Raw genomic sequence first — 19,430 nt, 5'->3', positions numbered from 1 at the left:
GGGGGCATTGGGGGGTGGCTGCAGGGAGCCCAGGCTAGCCAGCTCTTGGACAGGTCGGGGAAGGCACGGGAAGGCATTTAAATGCCTTCCAGGGCCCCCCTGGCCCGCCTGCCTCAGAGTTGCCGGGGTGTGTGTGTCACTCTCCAGGCCTTCCCTCTGTAGCCATGCACGCAGAGGTTTTGGCTGTAGTAGGCATGGCCAATTCGGAAGCCAGCCAGAACTCCGTTCCTGTGTGTTCCTGCCCAAAAATAGCCCTGGTCCAGTGGCATATCAAGCAAGCAACTCTGGTCCATATGATAAAAGAAAAACTCTTTTGGCTGCATCAAGAGGACATTACAAAATTCAAAATCAGGCATGTGTTCAAAATGTAATACTCCTAAAAGATTGCATGACTGTCAGAGCAGTTTGTTTTCCTTGTAAATGTCTGTTACTAATAGGCTTAGTCTGGTTTCATCAAAGTATCAGGAATGCTTTTTCCTGTTACTCTCAGGCAATGAAAAATAGGTATGAATGTAACATAATTTGTTTGTTTCTTGAAGATTATGAAATACAAAGACAAATTAATGAGCTGGAGAGTGGAGGAACAATCCTGAACGAAACTAGGGCCTTTGATTACAAGCTTGGGTAAGCTTTCCATTTTGCAGTGGAGATTGTTTTGAATACTGTTGGCAGAATGTGAACAAGGTGTAGCATTATTGATCAGAAACCCACCCTTAATGTATTTGACACTCTGATCCCAAACAAAGTTATTTGGAAATCTTGTTTTGAGGTTCCTTTACACAGCCACTGGACATATAACTATTTAGAAAGCCGAAGAAAAGCATGTGGCTGCTCCTGCACTGCTGTTTTGAAGCCTTGGCATGAGGTTGTGCTCTAACCATCTTCTTTCCAGGTTTTCTATGTCCTTGATATGTTCTTTTCTAGTCCTGTTTCACTCCAGCTTTGAAAAGAATACATTACAAGTGCAGCAGCACTCCATGTGGAAGGAATTCTGCAGACCTTTCTGCTGTTTTCCCATCAAGTTTTACTGCTAGGTGGGGGGGGGTTAATTGTAATTGCTGTAGTTCTATAACAATTCTATCAGCATTTCAGCCTTTGCATATTTCTCTTTCAGATTTTAGCTCCCCTGAATTTCCAGTTTTTAATTAAAAAAAAAAGCCTCCAGTTCTTTTTGTTGTGGAGATGGATATAAGGGGAAAGGTTGTACAGTTTTTTGTCCCTATTGACTGGAAAGGAATGGGAAGGGGGAGATGCAAGATGGCTAGAAGGATGCTACGAGGAGGGGCTGTGGCTCAGTGGTAGAGCATCTGCTTGGCACGCAGAAGGTCCCAGGTTCAGTCCCCAGCATCTCCAGCTAAAAGGACCAGCAGTAGGTAATGTGAAAGCCTGAGACCCCGGAGAGCTGCTGCCAGTCTAGTTGTATGCCAGTAAAACAATCCATTGCCATTTATCTGTTTCAGGTTTTAATAAAACTATTATAGCAGTGTGATCCATGAGTAAAGAAAAGAACAAAAAAAAATTGGCTAGTTGCCATGGCTGCTGTGATTTATTTATTTATTTATTTTTCAAATTTATGTTCCGCCTTCCCCGCGAACGGGCTCAGGGCAGATCAAAACAAATAATTAGGCCATTCGACATCACAGAAAACACAATAATAAATAGTTAATTAAATCACATTAAAGCAAATAAACAGATTGCGTCAGTTGTTGCACAGTCTCCAATACTGGTGCTGCTGGACTCTACATTTGTTTCATCTGGGCCATGTGGAAGTGGTGTCTTCAGCAGGGGAGGCCGATCTTCCTTATTGGACATTGGCTGCCTCAGCCAAAGGCCTGGTGGGACAGCTCCGTTTTACAGGCCCTGCGGAATGGTGGGAGGTCCCGCAGGGCCCTGATCTCACACAGGAGTATGTTCCACCAGGCTGGGGCCAGGGCAGAGAAAGCCCTGGTCCTGTTCGAGGCTAAACAGATGTCCCCTAGGCTGGGGACAGCCAGCAAATCTGGATCGGCTTTGAAGATCAATAAAGGTTTCCCTTGCTCGAAAGCTAGTCGAATCCAACTCTAGGGGGTGGTGCTCATCTCAATTTCCAAGCCGAAGAGCCAGCGCTGTACGAAGACTTCTCCGTGGTCATGTGGCCGGCATGACTAAATGCCAAGGTGCACAGAACATCAATACCAGTACCTTAAAGTAGATCCGGTACTCAATTGGTAGCCAGTGCAATTGGCGTAGCACTGGCTGAATGTGGGCCCGCACAGGCAACACAGTCAGCAGGTGCGCTGCCACATTTTGCACCAGTGGGAGTTTCCAGATCAACCACAAGGGCAAGCTCGTGTAAACCAAGTTACAGTAATCAAGCCTGGAAGTGATCATTGCATGGGTCACTGTAGCCACGTCCTGGGGGGAAAGGTAAGAGGCCAGCTGCCTGATCTGCCAGAGATGGTAAAAGGCAGACCTAGCAACTGCAGTGACCTGGGCCTCCATAGAAACAAGGCATCCAGGACCACCCCCCCTCCACATTCATAAGAACATAAGAGAAGCCAACGTTGGATCCTGCCAATAGCCCATCCAGTCCAATGCTCTGTTACACAGTGGCCAAAAATACCAGGTGCCATCAGTGGGGCCAGGACACTAGAAGCCCTCCCACTGTTGCCCCGCCCCAAGTGGGTATCACAGATACTCCCTCACCAAGTGCCACACTCTGTCCCCAGTCACAGAGAAAGGAGGAAAACCATTGTAAGGCAACCCCCCCCCCCCGAACTCCTATCTCGGCAAGGCGGTGGGCCAAAAGATCATAATCAACCATGTTGAACACTGCTATCAGATCTAATAGTAACAACAGCGCTGACCCACCCCAATCCAGGTGTCGCTGGAGGTCATCTGTGAGGGCAGCTAGTGCCATCTTCATCCCATTGCCAGGGCAGAAACTGGATTGGAATGGGTCAAGGATGGATGCATCCTCCAAAAAAGTTGTTTAGCCGCCACTCTCTCTACCTTACCCAGAAACGGTAGACTTGAGACTGGGCAGTAGTTGGCCAGGACCATAGGATCCAATGTTGTTTTCTTTAAGCGTGGACAGACCGCTGCCATGATCTTGAAGAACAAATGCAGAATCACTGTTGAACATGTGTAGAAGAGAAAAGGGGAGGGGGGAGACAGAAGAAACTGTGAAGAAAACCCATGTATGGAAGCTCTGTCACCAACGTACATGCTTCTGCATTTGTGGCAATGATGTGTATGCAGGTGCTTTCAGCCCATGGCATATTGGCTGTGCACATGAATCGCTGTGTTCTGAACTCTGCAACCATCTCACCCATTTTAGGACTAAAACTTATATCTGCTTTTCCTACTGTCTGTCATATTGCCAGTTGGTTATGTGAATCTGCTTTAAATTAAACTCACTTCTTGTCTCTGCTGTGTTGTGTATAGGGCAGTATATTCTTTCCTGAGAGTATACTGAATATCTGCATCATATGCATCGTTTCCCAGGCTGATTACATTTTCCAAGGTGATTGATACCATTAGCTCTATTAATCCATCTTTGGGCTGAAAGAGATTATATTCAAGCACCAGTGAGAGAAGGATCTGAATATATCTGAAATTCCAGCCAATATGGCTCCACCCACTGAGGATATGAGCAGTCATAACTTTTTTACTCCCTTTCTAATCATAAGGCTCCTGAAAGTGTTCAGGTTTCCATATAACATCTGGGATTTTGTCTCATACCATTTGAACCACACAGCAGTTATTTTCATGAGCTTTTTCCAATGCTGTGAAAACTAATAACTTGCAGGGAAAAAATTCTCTGAGCGGTGTAAGATACTAGGCTTGCTATGGAGTCCTTTCTGTTCATGTGATCTGATAAATTTCTTTGACTAGAATGGTTTAAAGTCATTAATATCATGCCAAGGCATTGGTAATGCCAAAATTATGTTGTATTCATGCCATTTTGGGTCTCTTGTTTTTGTTTAGGTGCACCATAGCAATGAGAGATAAAGAAGGAAAACAGGACTACCGGTAATTACATTCATTTTGTTTCTAAAATAAACATTTAATTTAGCATTTGAAAGCTGTATTGTCCTTTTGAACTCCTCAGGCATTCACATACTTGACTAGGCATTGACAGTCATCAGGAACTCAGAATGAAAAGATGGCAAACTTATTTTGCGCTCATCTTTTTCTGTCCCTGTCAGTAATATCTCCAGGTCATGGAGAAGATGAACAAAAGGAGTTATTTGTTGTTTGCATGGATATGCATTGGGAAGAAAACCACTTCTTTGTCATATTAACTAAACAGGAGAATTATCACTGGTAAATGAAAACGAAACACAATTTTTGCCATGTTTGTCAGTGGTCAGAGCTCAGTGATTCTATCTTTGGCCACTGGGAAGCAGATCTTTGAAGCAAACGGCTTTCCTGGGTGACTAATAAAATCAGTGAAACTTTTGTTAATGAACAGAAATGAATCACCACATTTTTATGCTAACTTGGATTCAATTACCAATTAAAGAGTGAGAGGTCCCGGTCACACGGGCAGGAAACTGCGGGGGGGAAGTGTGGCAGTTTGCCCCGGGGCAAACTAAGGCGCGGTTACCTGATCAGACCTCCCGTGGAGGTACTGTGGAGGTTCCGTGGGAAAGGAGAGGTGCCGATGGCAGGACAATCCCGGCGCGCAAAAACGAAGTGCGCGGTGCGGCAAACTGGAAGTTTTTTTTTGTTTACACCATGACTGCGCATGCTCCGTTGTGTGCTTTTGCGCATCCACAAAGACTTGAAGAAAAAAAAAACTTTTTCGCCAGGGAACATGGGCGGGCGCCGGATGCCACCGGAAACGCGATCAGACGCCCGCCCTTGCCCCGCGGTTTCCGGAAACTAGTACCTCGGAGGTACTAGTTTTTTGCCGCGTGGTTTCGGCAGGAAGCCTCGTTTGAGCCACGGGAGTGCTACACTTCCCAGATGTGCCGGTGAGATCGCGCCCGGAAAACCCGCATGTCTTCCGTCTGACTCGCATGGCTAATGTTCCGTGTGACCGCAGCCAGAGAGAACTATATCTCTCCCCCCCATTCTCCAACTCCCAGATATGTTCAAAGGTACATGGTCCTAATTGTCCAGCCTTTAAACTCTCTGAACCTTTTGTATGTCCTCTCATGGATAAAAGGGGCTGTGCTTTCTGTATGCCTTTAAGAGTGTTCACTATTCTTTCCCATTTCTCTACATCTAGCCTGCAAGTACAGTGCAATAATTATCTATTTAAGCCTTCATTTTTCTCAGTTGCTGGGCACTGCCTATGAAAAGACTCTCTTGGGCTGTTTACACATCTGCTAGCGCTCTGGAGCCACTCTGCTTTAAAGGGTAACTTGGGGTTTTTTCCAATAAACATGGAAGAACGCAAGCAAGAGGAATAAATTGGAACGGAACTTACGATGAAATTTTGCTTTTAAAACTGTGCTTTTATTGACTTATGTCTGGATTTGAAAGCAGTAGATGTAAATGTAGCTTTTTCAAGGAATTCTTCACAGCTGTTAGCAAAGGAGGACTTCGGTGCTTTTGGTTGTTTAAGTTTGCAAATTTGCTGTTTGTTCGCATTAGGCAGGAATTGCCGTTTTAATTGCCATGTTTTTGTGAAGGCTTGAATTAGCCCCCCTTTTCAGCAGAGCCCTTGTCCTTTGATGTTGTCACTCAGCGTTATTTACTATGGCACCCCACTGAAGATGGCAACTTGGCTTTTAACACAGCTTGCTTTTTTCATTGAAACTCCTCAGATTATTACGAGGGAGGGTTGCAACCTGCATGAAACATTCTTAGCAGCTGGCTGTCAGTCTTCCTTTTCTCCTTTGCCAGATTATACTCCCAGTTGGTCTGAATCATAGGTCCCATTTGGCACTGAGAAGGATGAGTGGCATCTGCATTTTGTTTGTTTTTGGGGGGTGTTAAAAGGGTTTAAATTTATTCCTTCTCTCCATTGCTGGCTGTCTTGACAGCCAGTGGCAGATCATCAAAAAGAGCTTGAGGCTACGCCTTGGCAAAGGGGCTTATCTGTTGCCACTCAGGGGCCAGTGCAAAGCTTTGTGCTCTGGGTATTTGGCCTGGTTACAGCAAGCCACATAATTATCAGGAGAGCAGAAACTTTGCCACCTATTGTTGAGATGCAGCAAATTGACTTAATTAGAAAAGTAACTCCAGAGGCGTATCTTTGTTTCCCCCCAGGTTCATGCCAGAACCAAACCTTCCTCCTTTGATTCTGTATGATGCTAAATCTTTGCCCACTCACACAAGCCATCTGCAAGTGGTGAATATTGATCAGCTTCAGGAACAGCTTCCTGACCTCCCCAGTGTGAAGAGAGCAAAGCTGGTGGAACGTTACGGGATTCAGCCACAGCACAGTTTCACCCTATTGGTAGGTGTATTGATTAAACATTCTAGTAAACCAAGGAACTTCAAAGCTTCTGTGCTTCAGAAAGCACTCTTAAAAATGTCACATTAGCTAGCTGTCAGATTTCATAGATTTTGTTATATAGGAAATGTGTCCAGCGTATTCTGACAGTTGTACTTAGATAACCATGCACACACGGAAACTTAGAAACTGTACTTCCTCTTCCTTTACAATCCATCTGTATTATGTATATAATAATGGCTTCAGGAGTATAGTCTTATAATTTTGGTCCTAAAACCGGAAGTTTATCCTATTCATTCTCTGACACTTGGCTACATTATATATCTACAGCCAATAGTGTTTTGCAAGTTAATTGGTCCAGTTGTTATACCTGTACTAAGGTACTTACTCAGTCTTAAGATCCCAGCTATAGGCAGAGAGAGGCTGAGAAGTTTACAATAACCATGATCAGTTTTCAACTTACTCTGTTTGAAATGTGTGTGTGTGTGGGGGGGGTGTTTTTAGTTGAGCTTCTCTTTTGATCACCTTGAAGAGTTGCTTGCTTTGCCAGCTGTGTTGTGAGCAGGTTTGCATCAGCCATAGTGGCAGCGTCCTGTTGATCACATGTACTAGATTTTTGTGCCCTGGGATATCATGGGATATCTCTTTTAAAAGCAGCTTTATAAGATTGTATTTGCTACCCTTATGCCCATGCAGTTGGCTGTATTCCTGCCCCTCTTTCTTTCTCTTTGGAACCCAGAATCCTTTCCTGTCCTTTTTGGTCTATATATCCATGAAGGTGTACATCCCTATGGTTGAGAATATACTGCAACCTGGGTCTAGCAAACTGTGCTCTGAAGCGCTGACTGCTACATCTAGGGTTTCCTAACCTCCAGGTGGAGCCTGAAGATCGCCAGGTATTATAGACTCTACCATAAAATCTCCAGTAATTTACCCCCCTGGAGCTGGCAACTCAACAGGACTTGCCCCTATGAGTTTTCTCCCAAAGGCCAAAATAGGTGTGGAAAGGGCCTTTTACTGACAGAACCAGCTTGGTTGCCTAGCAACAGGCACTGAGGAGGAAGTAGGGTTGCCAGCTCTGAGTAGGGAAATACCTGGAGAGTTGGGGGGCAGATCCTGTGGAGGGCAGTGTTTGGGGAGGGGAAGGACTCAGCAGCGTATAATGCCATAGGGGAACTGATCTCTGCTTGGCAGACCCTGCTCTGAAGTGCTAACTGCTACACCTAGGGTAGCCAACCTCCAGGTGGAGCCTGAAGATCACCGGGTATCACAACTGAACTCCAGACAACATATCTCTCCCCCCCCCCAAGAAAATAACTGCTTTGGACAGTGGGCTCTATGGCATTCTGTTCAGCTAAGGCCTCTCCCCTCCCCAAACTCTGGCTTCCTTCGACTGGCTTCCTTAGACACAGAATATCCAGAAATTTCCCAACCTGGAGATGGCAACCCTAGTCAGGACGGGCCCCAATGAGTTCCTCACAAAGGCCTGGAAAGGGTTTCCTTCTACCAGCAGCCACTGAGGGAAAAGTTAGTCCCACAGAGGAGCCAAACAGGAGAAGTGTCTTAGTCGAGAGAGACAGCCGTTTGCCAGTAATTCTGACAGGGAACAGTAGCTGAGGTGAGAGTGGGCAGGGAAGAGGAGCAGACCCAGCACCTGGCCAATGGCACGCAAGTACTCTTGAGTGGTGGCTGACGGGCCAATGGCTGATGGAGTGCATTGCACAGCCAATGGGAGAGCTAGAAAGTGCTACCGCACTATTCAGTTATATATAAGGAGAGATATGAATGCTTAACTTCAAGGATTCTCTGGAGTTGCTTGTCATGAGCATACTGTATGTGAACAAGCCCTTATCTATAGCATGCAAGATCCACTGGCTTCAGTAGATCTTTTAAATTTGTGAAAATAAATGAGCCTAATCTAATTGGCACTGGATTCCTTTCTTACTATTTAGTCCTAAACTCAGTCCTTAAACCTTTTCTATTAGTATAATTTCTCTTTTTACATCTCTTGCTATTGAATGTGGCTACTCCAGCCTGTCTCTTACTCTCCATATGTTTTTCAGACTAATTCTGGAAGCATGCACAGTTGTGCTGGAAATAAATCAGATGATACATTCTTGACTATGAGGATATTTGTCAGTCACTTGTATTTGACTGTACTGCAGTTAATTTTAGCTACCCAAAAAGGTTCCTCTCCTTCTTTTGTCCCCTACAGTTTGTTTAAACTATATTCTAAGAGGATCACTCCTTGGTGTGTTTGAGTTTTTTTGTTTGTTTTTTGTTTCTTTGATGCATTGGAACATCAGCTAATCTGAGTTCACCTGGGAAGTGCAGTTTCTGTTGATGTTCTAAGTCTGCACCAGGAATACAAGCAGACTGCTAATGGGGTGGATGCATAAATCTAATGAACAGTCTTTCAAGTTAGAGTGCCCAAGTGTGCTCATTAAATAAATGGCACAGATACTGGGATTCTTTCAAAATACAAGATCCACACTCCCTGCCAACTTGTTAGTGAGAACGTCTTGCAGGAGAAATTGCATTAAAATAATGTCATACTTCAACACCTTTGCTCATTCCAGTTGGTGTTGCATTAAATTCTTTGGGGATTTTCTTAAGAATAGCATATATTGCTAAATTTCTACCAGCTTTCCCTAATTGCAATGAGCACTCGTAGCAGTGCATTTTTCTAATTAAAACTCAGGCACTTATTTATATTACGTTCCTAAAACAAAGTTATTGGAGTAAAAATCATATTGCTACAGTTTCACGAGCCTGTCCTAATATCACTGAGATCTATTGTTTATCTTATATAATAGATTTTTACAAAGTAGAGATGATCGTTGTAAGCAGTGTTCCCTCTAAGCGTAGTGTGAGCTAGCTCCCCATTTTTTAGCGTCCGGCTCACACATGTTTGTCTTAGCTCAGGAAGGATGACTCCTGGGCAAGCTAATTTATGCAGTAGCCAGATTGCTCACTCACAACTTTAATGCCAGTAGCTCACAAAGCAGAATTTTTGTTCACAAGACTCCACAGCTTAGAGGGAGCATTGGTTGTAAGAACTGTTTTTTTCCTCTGCTGTCAATTTGCAGCCGACTTATGGTGACCTCGTAGAACTATAGGGGAACTATAAGGGAATTTAAAAGGCAAAGGGAATTTAAAAGGCAAAAAAGAGGTTTGGCATACTGGGATAGATCTAAGCATCCTTCAGGGGAAGAGTAATTTAATTTGGAGGAAGGCGTCAAGCTTGAGCCCAAAGGGAACGTGGAATAGAAATATTTTTTAAAATAAATGCTTAGCGGAGCAGTATGGTAGGGGTAGGATCCATCCCCAGTATATTATCTCCAAATTTCTTCCAGCATGGGCATCACTTCATGGGCTAAATATAAAAATTGTTCACATAAACCATAAATGTTGCCAAAGCAACAGTAGATTTAAACATTCAGAACTACAGAACAGCACCTGCTTAATACAACTATCACTTTATTTAGTAGAAATATTTGTATGTGATTTTGACATTTACTCTGCATACCAGGCGTAGGTCCAGGAGACTATGATATGAGAGTATCTTTACAGGTATGCCGTGAACTGTGCACACAATATCTCTCCATCAGGACACACATATCCAAAGTACAATGCTAATATTCTGCATTTTTTTCACCCTTGTGGAACATTTAGAGTGTGTTGTTCAGGGCTGAGAGACATAGGCTACACACTGCTACAGGTTCTGAATGGGCTTTATGGTGAAAGATGAAAATCATGGCTGAGGGCAGCCAGTATTTTACTTAATCCGTTTAAACTATAAAAATCCATTTAAACTATAAACTACAAAGATCACTCCTTGGGGTGTGGCTTAGATCATTCTCCTTTCCTTCATTTTATCTTCACAGTCCAGAGAGGTAGGTTAGGCTGAGAATGTATGACTGGCCCAAGGTCATCTGGCAAACTTCCATGACAGAAAGAGGATTCAAACTTGGATCTCTCCTGTCCTAGTCCCAACACACACTAACTACGTCACCACACTGACTCCCAGTCAGAAATACAACACAAGTGGTACAAGACTCTCAAACTGAAGTCCCCTTCTGAATTGTGAGCCTTTTCTTCAGGCAAAACAGCTGCTCATAGCATGGCATCTTACACCTGTACTTGCTGTCTGTTGTAACTGAATGTTCCTATTCAAACCTGCAGAGATCCCAATTGTTAAAGGAAGCTGTATAATGAGAAAGAACACAGCTGGAAGAGGCAGAGGTTTATTAGAAGCCTTTGACTGATTGAATGGGAACTATGCCTGCTGATTGGGTCACAGAGGTATTGAGTGGCCAAGGCGCTGTCCTGCCTGAGCCCCACCTCCAGTTTTGCCCGAACTGAATTCATGGCAGAGGCACAGTCGGCAGATACGTAGCTTTGTGGCGTTAAATATTTGAACTTTTTCCAGGTTCAGTTTTAATGTCTTGTTACACCATTAGCAACATGTGTATGGAATCAGAAACTGACATTCCTGATGAAAACTGACTTTGAACTGAATAGGACAATGGCTAGGATTTTGGTGAGACTTGGCTCAGCTTTGGATAGTGGTGAATACCATTCCAGGGTTGCCTTGGGTGAGCTTTCTGTCTAAAAGAGAAACATTTCTCCTGTGAGTCATAGGATTACTCCAGACCTCTCTGTTGGGTGACTGTGGGCTTCAGTCTGCCATGCATTTTTTTATCAACTTCCCAGCAGTAGGGTTATAAAAACTGTCTGGAAGCAAAAGGCAGCTTGAGACTTTCTTGCATTATAAAAACGGCAAGCCCTGGAAGGTAAGTGTTCCAGTTGTCACTCAGGATTAGTTTGGTTCAATTTTAAAAACAAGTTTGATGGAAGCACACACATTCCAACTAATCAGTGTTAACAAATTACTTTTAGCAGTTAACTGTGTTGCTCCAAAGCCTGCAATATAGCGGTAGTGTTATTTTTCCTCCCCCCGAGGAAAGGGAGCCAGCAACATATATATGGTCTTCTGAAACTGACCCCTGACTTCATGTGTCCTTTTTAAAGTTTGCCAGTTCTAACCTAGCTGTTGAGTTGGATTATTGTGGTTTAAGTCTATTCCTGCTATTTTAGAAAGTATTAATCTCAAGATTTGTTAAGATAATTTGTTGAGCACGCTTTTGGCACGCTAGGCTACATCAAACCTTGCAAATACCCCCTTTTTCTAGTTAAATGGAAATACATTCAAGGTTTCCCTTGCTCAAAAGCTAGTCAAATCCGACTCTAGGGGGCAGTGGTCATCTCTGTTTCCAAGCCAAAGAGCCAGCGCTGTCTGAAGACGTTTCCGTGGTCATGTGGCCAGCATGACTAAATGCCGAGGCACATGGAATGCTGTTACTTTCCCACTGAAGTGGTACCTATTTATCTACTTGCAGTTTCTTGTGTTTGAACTGCTAGGCTGGCAGGAGCTGGGGGCAGAGACTGGAGCTCACTCTGTCACGTGGCACTAGGGTCTTGAACTGCCGAGCTACAGACCTTCCGGTCTGCAGCTCATTGCCTTAACCTCTAAGCCACCACAGTGCAAATACATTGCACACATGAGTTCCTCCATACCCTGTTCTCCTTTCCCTAATGTGAGTAACCCAAAAGCTCTTAAGACCTTTGAGCTGTTAAACTGTCCTCAGGTTTTGCAGGGGAAAGAGAGAATGGGAATCCCGAGAGGGAGAGGAGGTTGGTGAATGTCTTGGGGGGGGGGGCTTCCTTAAACTAGGAGTATCTTATTTACCCATCAACGCAAAACCTGCCTGCTCACTCCCGCTTTTAGTGAAAACCATAGCATATCTTCATGATCAGTCATGTCACCTCTGGGTGTGTGTGAGCTTAGCAGTACAGGATTGACTAGAGCAGTTGCTATAGCTACAATAATTTTCCTCTTTATGAACTTCAGTAATGAATTGGAAGGCAGCAATGTCCTAACACTTACATAACTGGCAGAGAGGCACTTATAATGTATATCTGATATATTCATGCTATTCCATGGTGGTTATTATTATTGTTGTTTTTAAGTACTGCGATGTTTCTTAAAGTACAATTGTCCAGTGACCTGCTGAGAATTACCAAAAAGCTAGGAAGATGCAACTATTGTGCATGCAATGAGCAGGGGTCTCCAACGTGGTACCTGTAGATGCCATGGTGCTCACAGACCTTTCCTGCTGCCCACAAAGTGTTTTTAGAACATGGGTGGGGCCAGGTAGAGCTCTTGCCCAGCAGGACTCCTGATAGGCCAATGGAGATCCGATTTGATAAATACTGTAACTTTGCATGCAAGAGGATCTAGGAGGGAAAGCGTTAAGAGAATTCTCTCACTCAGGTACACTTGGCAGTTGGCCCCAGCCTCTCATCGGTTAGATGTTGAGCCTCTTTGGCCATTGATTGTTTCAACTTACATAGGACCTTTCTTCTTCTCTCTCTGTTATCTGGGCTTGGAGCTGTAGCAAGTTAACCTTTTTGAAGTTAATCCGTTCACAATTTATTTGTATTTTAACCTGTTGTGCACCTCCCTGAGCCCTTTGGAGAAGGGCAGTCTATAAGTTAAAAAAATAAATGTACCTACATGAATCTGTCATGTAAGATGTGCTTCTATTTTTGTAAGTAAGTTTTCTTTCTCTTGTTACCATTGGAGTCAGATCATTTTTTTAATTTGTTTGATTGAACAGCCTTTTCCCCTTAACTGGGAAACATGGAGACTCAGGGATACTATGTAAAGCTTCTGTGCTTCCAAGGCAAATAATAATAATATTATTATTATCTTAAGCTAGTATGATTAGCTGGGCAGATTACAGTACCATAGTTTCAGCAGCAGCTGCCACCACAGTACTGATTTTATTCTCTCTCACTTCTCTTTCCCAGTGTATTTTTTTTTTAATTACCTCTCTTCTCTCCTACACTTGGGCTTCCTCTGTGTGGTTGACTCTGCCTTCTGCAGCAACCATTTTGTGGCTGGCTCCACTTCCCGCAGCAGCCATTTTGTAGTTGTGCCCACCACCCAGTGTCAGAATGCTAAAGGTACCCACAGGCTCAAAAAGATTGGGGACCCCTGCCCAAGAAAATCTGTCTGGGGTGTCTGTAAGTATGTGGGTTATGTTGCATTGTTCTCTTTCCTAACAGAATGAAGATGGCCTAATTGAATTCTTTGAAACTGTGATAGCGGCTACACAGATGAATCCTAAAAAGGTTATTGGCTGGATTCTGAAAGATGTACTTGGCTATTTGAAACAGTATAACGTAATGGTAGAGGAAAGGTGAGGTTTTAAAATCTACAATGCTTGTACGCCCATTATTCATCTTTTGTGTTAGTAATTTTTTTAGTCCTTATTTGGGTGCTGTGCATACATGTCCATGTACCAAAATTAAGCTGTCATAGTAATCTATCAGGCTTAGTGTTATATGTGGGTGTTGTTCCACTATGGTGGGCAAGTATCCCCAACCTTCCTTACTCTCAGAATTCTTTTTCAGGGAGGATGGGGATTAGTGGCTGGATGTACACACTTTTATACAAGCTATGAGGGAGGAAGCTGAAATTGTAATATAATACATACCACAGTACAGATTCTGTCAACATTGCATTGTTCTGAATGGGATGCAGATTCCAGCACAGTTTCAGATGCATTTTCTCATCCATACTCGAGCAATTAATCTTTCTTAAATACTGCTAGTACTGGATTGGGGCCATCTTTGATCAATGCTAATGTTCAACATAAAGACCAAACAATTTGAGGAGGAAAGAGGGGAAACTGACACTTTCTGTGACTGGCTTTGCATATATCCAACTTTGCTCTTCTCAGAAGGCTCATGTGTGTGCCCATCAAAGCAGCACTGAAATGTTGTGCAGGTCAGCTGATGTAACACACGTCAGTTTGTGTATGTGCTTTTGCAGGTAAAAAAAGAACCCCACCTGCAAAAAAACAAAAACATTCTATGGGTATTGAAGAACATGGCCATGGAAATAAAGGGAATGAGTTTGCACATCTCTAATCAAGATAAAACAGTTAATTAGATGATGAACAGTTTGTGCTGTATTTCTGCTTACCTAACTTACCTTATGTGGTTTAGTCCAATCAGTCCTCTTCTTTTGGCTGAACTTCTGAACCTTCTAGAAAGTGGAATGATTTCCTCTTCAGCAGCCAAACAAGTGAGTGCTTCCTTTCTGGGACATTATCTTCCACTTGTGTGTATTATTTTACACTGCAATTCAGTCACTAATGCATATGATTTAGTCTTTCCACAGTTCTCATCTTTTTATGTTCAAGCTCAGGAAACAGGGATAAGTAGGAACAATAATGAATGCTATAAAGCGGACTGCTGTATAGGCCAATCCATTCAATTGCTATGCAGAAATAAATTCCACCTAGTTCAGTAGGAATTGCTTTCAAGCAAATGTGTATCAGAGTGCAGCCTGGGTCTCAAATATGGCACACACAGAACTTTAACAAGTGACGCTGAGACTCACTTTGATTTATTTTTAACGTGTCGATGTGGTTAATGTGGCGTGTAATCTAAGGAACTGTCATTTTAGTCTGAATGACAGTCCCTTGAAAGTAGCTGTTTAATTTGAATGATCTGACGGAAGCAAGCTTGACTGTATCTCTGCCTAAGCATAGCCTTAACTGTGAACTTTATGGGTATCTAATCACCATTTTTGTGATTGCGAGGCATGGTTTATACATACTGACATTCTAGAGTAGCAGTCCCTCCACCCTCAAAAAACGTTGAGATGGTATTTACACTGCAAACCTAGGCAGAGCTACTGCAGCCTAAACCGTAGTATTCTTAGCCTACAATAACTCTGTGTAGATTGCACTGTTAAAAGTGTTAGCTTTTGAATGATGGTTACATGTTACCACATTTTTGCAGGTAGGATTTGGCCTATGCAGCAAGCCAGATGAATGCCTCTTTAATTCACAAACACTGAGTAATGTAGAACACTATGAGAATTTATTCTCAAATAAGATACTCCTGTATCTTTTTTTGCCCTTCTTTTAAATTTTTCTTCTGTGCTTGGATGGTTCATGATTTACTGTTTGAATATTTCCAGAGGTGGGGGGGGGATTAAAATGGATTTAAGGTGAGGTTGGTGGGATACAGCATTACTACTTGGGGCTGTTTGTTCCGAAGTGCAGCTTTTAGACCCAAGAGGTGGTTGAGAGCAATAGTAAATTAGATGGTATGAATGATCCTTAAATGTCTAGGTTAGATTTTTGTTCACCCAAGATGCTGTGAGAAAAATTGAACATCTGGGTTGCTGTTCTGAACTGAAATTCACCTCATTTTATCCAGGAGAGATTACATAGCATTTTACACAGCTTTAACATTGGCATGGCAAAGAAAATATAACAGTGTATTGTGTTTGTGGAAATACAGCAGTATCTCTGTCTTCATCCTCTAACTTCAACCATCTCTTCAGCAATAATCTCCCCCCCCCCCCCCCCCCCCCCCCTTCTGGATCCTTCAGCGGTATTGTTGCAGTTTTGTCAATGTGGTAGTTCATATGCTGTGTCTGTTAGTTTGGTATTAACAGATCTCTTTGATAGTATGGTCATTATCCTATCAATGAGCTCCTACCTTGATGAAAGAGGAGCCAAATAGGACTTCTTTTCTCATATGTCAGTGAGTGAAGAGCCACTCACTAAGTCCTTTGATACTCTTGAGGTGCAGTAGCTTGTTTTGCCTCTATAGTGTCTTTTGGTTTTGATTCCTTGGCTTCTCTAAGGCACATTTCATGGGATGGGGGTCTGGTATGTATGTATGTATTTATTTATACCCTGCCCCCCCTGCCAAGGCAGGCTCAGGGTGGCTTACAATAAAAATGTAAAACAGTTAAAATCATAAAAACAATTTAGAGGTGCTATACATAGATATTGCTTATAAGATGGCGAAACATAATTTCCAAGTAATTATATACACAGGTCAGTAATAATAATAGCTGATGGTGAAATTCCAGGGTAAGGCTCTAATTTTATATTGGATGTTATATGTGGCTTCTCAATCAAATGTCTGGTGGGAGAGCTCCATCTTACAGGCCCTGTGGAATTGCAATAAACTCTGCAGGGCCCTGATGTCTTCAGGGAGCTCATTCCACCAGTGCGGAGCCACCACAGAAAAGGCCCTAGCCCTGGTCATGGCGAGCCTGGCCTCTTTGAATAGGTGCTTACCTTCAGCTCATTGGCAGGTTTTGCTTTGTGCTGTTGTTTCATTGTACACAAGAAGTATTTCTTGTCAGTAAACATAATTTAAGACCAACAAAGTATTTATTCAAAGTTGGTCTTAAAGCTGCCACTGGAATCAAACTTTGTTCTGTCAGTAAACAGTATATAAATATTTTAATACTGATATTTTAAATAAATAGGGCTATTTCATGATTTATAGACCTCTTCCGAAAAGTGGAGACTTTAACTTAGTGTAATTATACGTTTGACTTGCCTTGCTTCGTATAAGTAACAATATGTGAGTACTGGGAGACCATGACCTAATGCATGTGGCTTCCCAACACATGCACATTTTTCACTGTATGAACTTATATACCATTGCAATCTACTGTGGTATTCATATATAAAAGTGCCTTTTTTCCCTTGACATGCCTTTGCAAGTATTCTGTAATGGGTGAAGAGGCCCTTAAGCCTTCTAAGTGCATTGACCTGGATCTCCATCAAAAGCTTTCTACTGTCTTGCAGAAAGCATTCAAATTTTAATACTTCTTTCTTAGTGTCTGACAAAACATGTAAATACATACACACACACACTTAATACAGTATAAAAATAGTGCTCATGTTGTGCATGTTTATCTGTGATAAGAGTTCTGGGTGTATTTAAATTAATAATTTGTTTAGATTTATACTCCATCTTAGTGTTAGAGTAGTTACATGAATGCAAGCTAACATACTGTCTAAACAAGACGCCAACTAATAACAATATTGTAACACTGAAGTGTTTATTGCAGTATTCTGTTGAGTAATGCTATAAAAAGCAGAGTCCTTGCCATATTTAGAGGAGGACTTAGGTGGGCTGGATGTCTGAAGAAGAACAAATGTTTCTAACAATTTTCAGCTGTAGGCAAAGAGAATGGATGGCCTGAGGGCAGAAATGTACACGCACACAACAGCCAATGAATTGCTGCATTTGGGAGTGGAGGTGACTGAACTGCAGCAGCAAAATCCAGCTAGAAATGATGGAAGTATTTGATGGGCCAGGCAAACAAAGAAATGCATGTACATAGATACATGACAAACACACAGCTGGAAGCTACCGGCAGCTTTAATTTTAAAAAGCTTCTCTTCAAGCTCTGTACAAGTCAATAAAGCTCAAACTGATAAAAGCAGTGAGCTTTATTAGATGTGTGGAATGCTGCATGCACATAGGACAGGGGGCCTCCTGATCTCTGCAGTTAATAGCAAAGATCCCAGCCTTTTTTAAATCACTGACCTCTAGAAACTTGGATAGAAGACCATCCCCTCCATTCTCCGGTGGTCCAGGAGTGGGGCAGTCCTTGACTCCTTACTCCCGGAAAGCACCTCCCCCTTCCGTAGGCAGGGCCAGCAAACTTTGATCCCAGGGGGGAGGGGCTTATCCTCTGATCCCCAGTCTTACCGGCCCTGCCTTCTGAGCAGGACGTGCTGGCTGTGCTCTGAAGAGCACGAAGATCCCAAAAGACACCGGAAGGTCAGAAGAAGAAGCGGAGACCTAAAGGGCAATGGTAGAAGGTACTTATCTTCCAGCCCTAAAACATATTCGAGAGCTGCAGGCCTTGAATTACAATGGATCCGGCGCTGGCAGTCCTGGGAGGCCCCCAGGCGGTCGCGCGCCAAGAGGAACGCCTCGGACCCCGCTGGGTGTCAGCAAGCTGCCATTCTGTTTTCTGTGACCTCTGTGTACATATCCTTTCCTTGTTGCACCCGGCTTGTTTTCTATCATCCTGCTCCTGCGTTGGAATGCACAAGATAACTGCTGGAGGTTGTGTGGGGGAGAAGAGGCTGTAATGCTTGCCTATTGCTTTTCTCATGAGTACTGCACCTGTGTTTTGTCTGATGTTCTGCCTGGTTCCCATGGACTGGGCGCGCAACCGTTTCATTAGCCCGCCAGCGGGAATGCTATTCATTGGATCTGTATCTGTTTGAATTTCCTTTATTATGCTTGACCTAACTGTGTATCCCCAGTTCTAACAAAGAACGTGTTTGAGTATGTCTTCAACGCTTTGAAATAAATTTTGCTTTTCTTGAAAACGTGGATTTATTCTCGATGCTTGGGGATCCAACATATTGTTAGAACTCCCTTTCTCCTATCGTTCCGAATCTGGCAAGATCATGAGCGGAATTGAGGGAAACCTACCTAACACGGAGGGGGACTCGGGATCGGTCCCACAAACCTCCGCGTCTTTGGTGTTCACGACTGCAGCCTCGATGGAGGGTGCCGTGGGGGGAACGATTCCCCGCCTGCCTGCACATCTGTCTTGGCCGCCTCCGACCCCTTCGCACTGGGGTCCGCGGAAGACTCAACAGCAGGATGACTGGACTATGTACAACACTCAGGGCACCCGAGAGGTGTACTCCCGTCGGGGGAGCGGATTACGTGAGAGTCTGTTTGACAAGGGATTGTTCCCGGAGCCGGGGACTACCTCGGAGAAGGGGAGTTCCAAGCAAGACCTCGAGGAGTGGATGTTCGAGCCATCGGGGCCGCGAGGCCACGCAGAAGATGAGGAGGGCACCGGAGCCTTCCAAACGGAAGAGGACTATGACCCACCCCCGGACTATCGACCTCGGGACCCCATCCCGGAGGAAACTACCGGGGAACGACTAGCAGAACTGGAAGACTCGGTGAGAGACTTAATGCGGGCATTCCAGGATGTGATGGAAGGTCTGCCGGGAATGATGGACGTTAGAATGGCTAATTTCCTTGACGCACACGCCGCGCAGCAACAAGTTGCTCCTGCACCGGGATTGCCCACGCCGCCGATGCCTGCTCAACCGCTGAGGGGACCTCCGCTGCAAGCCCCGGGAGTTCCCGCGCAGCAGGTACCTGT

At 43.7% G+C, this 19,430-nt stretch overlaps 1 protein-coding gene across 1 annotated transcript in view; it reads left to right on the top strand.

The window, feature by feature from the left end:
• The window catches only part of GATB (glutamyl-tRNA(Gln) amidotransferase, subunit B), an 84,426-nt gene that overhangs the window by 51,797 nt on the left and 13,199 nt on the right, over nucleotides 1-19,430 (top strand). Inside the window, exons 7-11 of the mRNA XM_015409036.1 lie at nucleotides 540-624; nucleotides 3,970-4,014; nucleotides 6,205-6,394; nucleotides 13,526-13,659; nucleotides 14,471-14,549. Coding sequence (XP_015264522.1) covers nucleotides 540-624; nucleotides 3,970-4,014; nucleotides 6,205-6,394; nucleotides 13,526-13,659; nucleotides 14,471-14,549 — 533 coding nt within the window. The remainder of the gene's footprint in view (nucleotides 1-539; nucleotides 625-3,969; nucleotides 4,015-6,204; nucleotides 6,395-13,525; nucleotides 13,660-14,470; nucleotides 14,550-19,430) is intronic.

This window comes from Gekko japonicus, unplaced genomic scaffold (assembly GCF_001447785.1).
Source record: "Gekko japonicus isolate JY-2015 unplaced genomic scaffold, Gekko_japonicus_V1.1 scaffold24, whole genome shotgun sequence".
NCBI lineage: Eukaryota > Metazoa > Chordata > Lepidosauria > Squamata > Gekkonidae > Gekko > Gekko japonicus.
The sequence above is the reverse complement of the archived record's forward strand: the minus strand, read 5'-3'. Positions and strand labels throughout refer to the sequence as shown.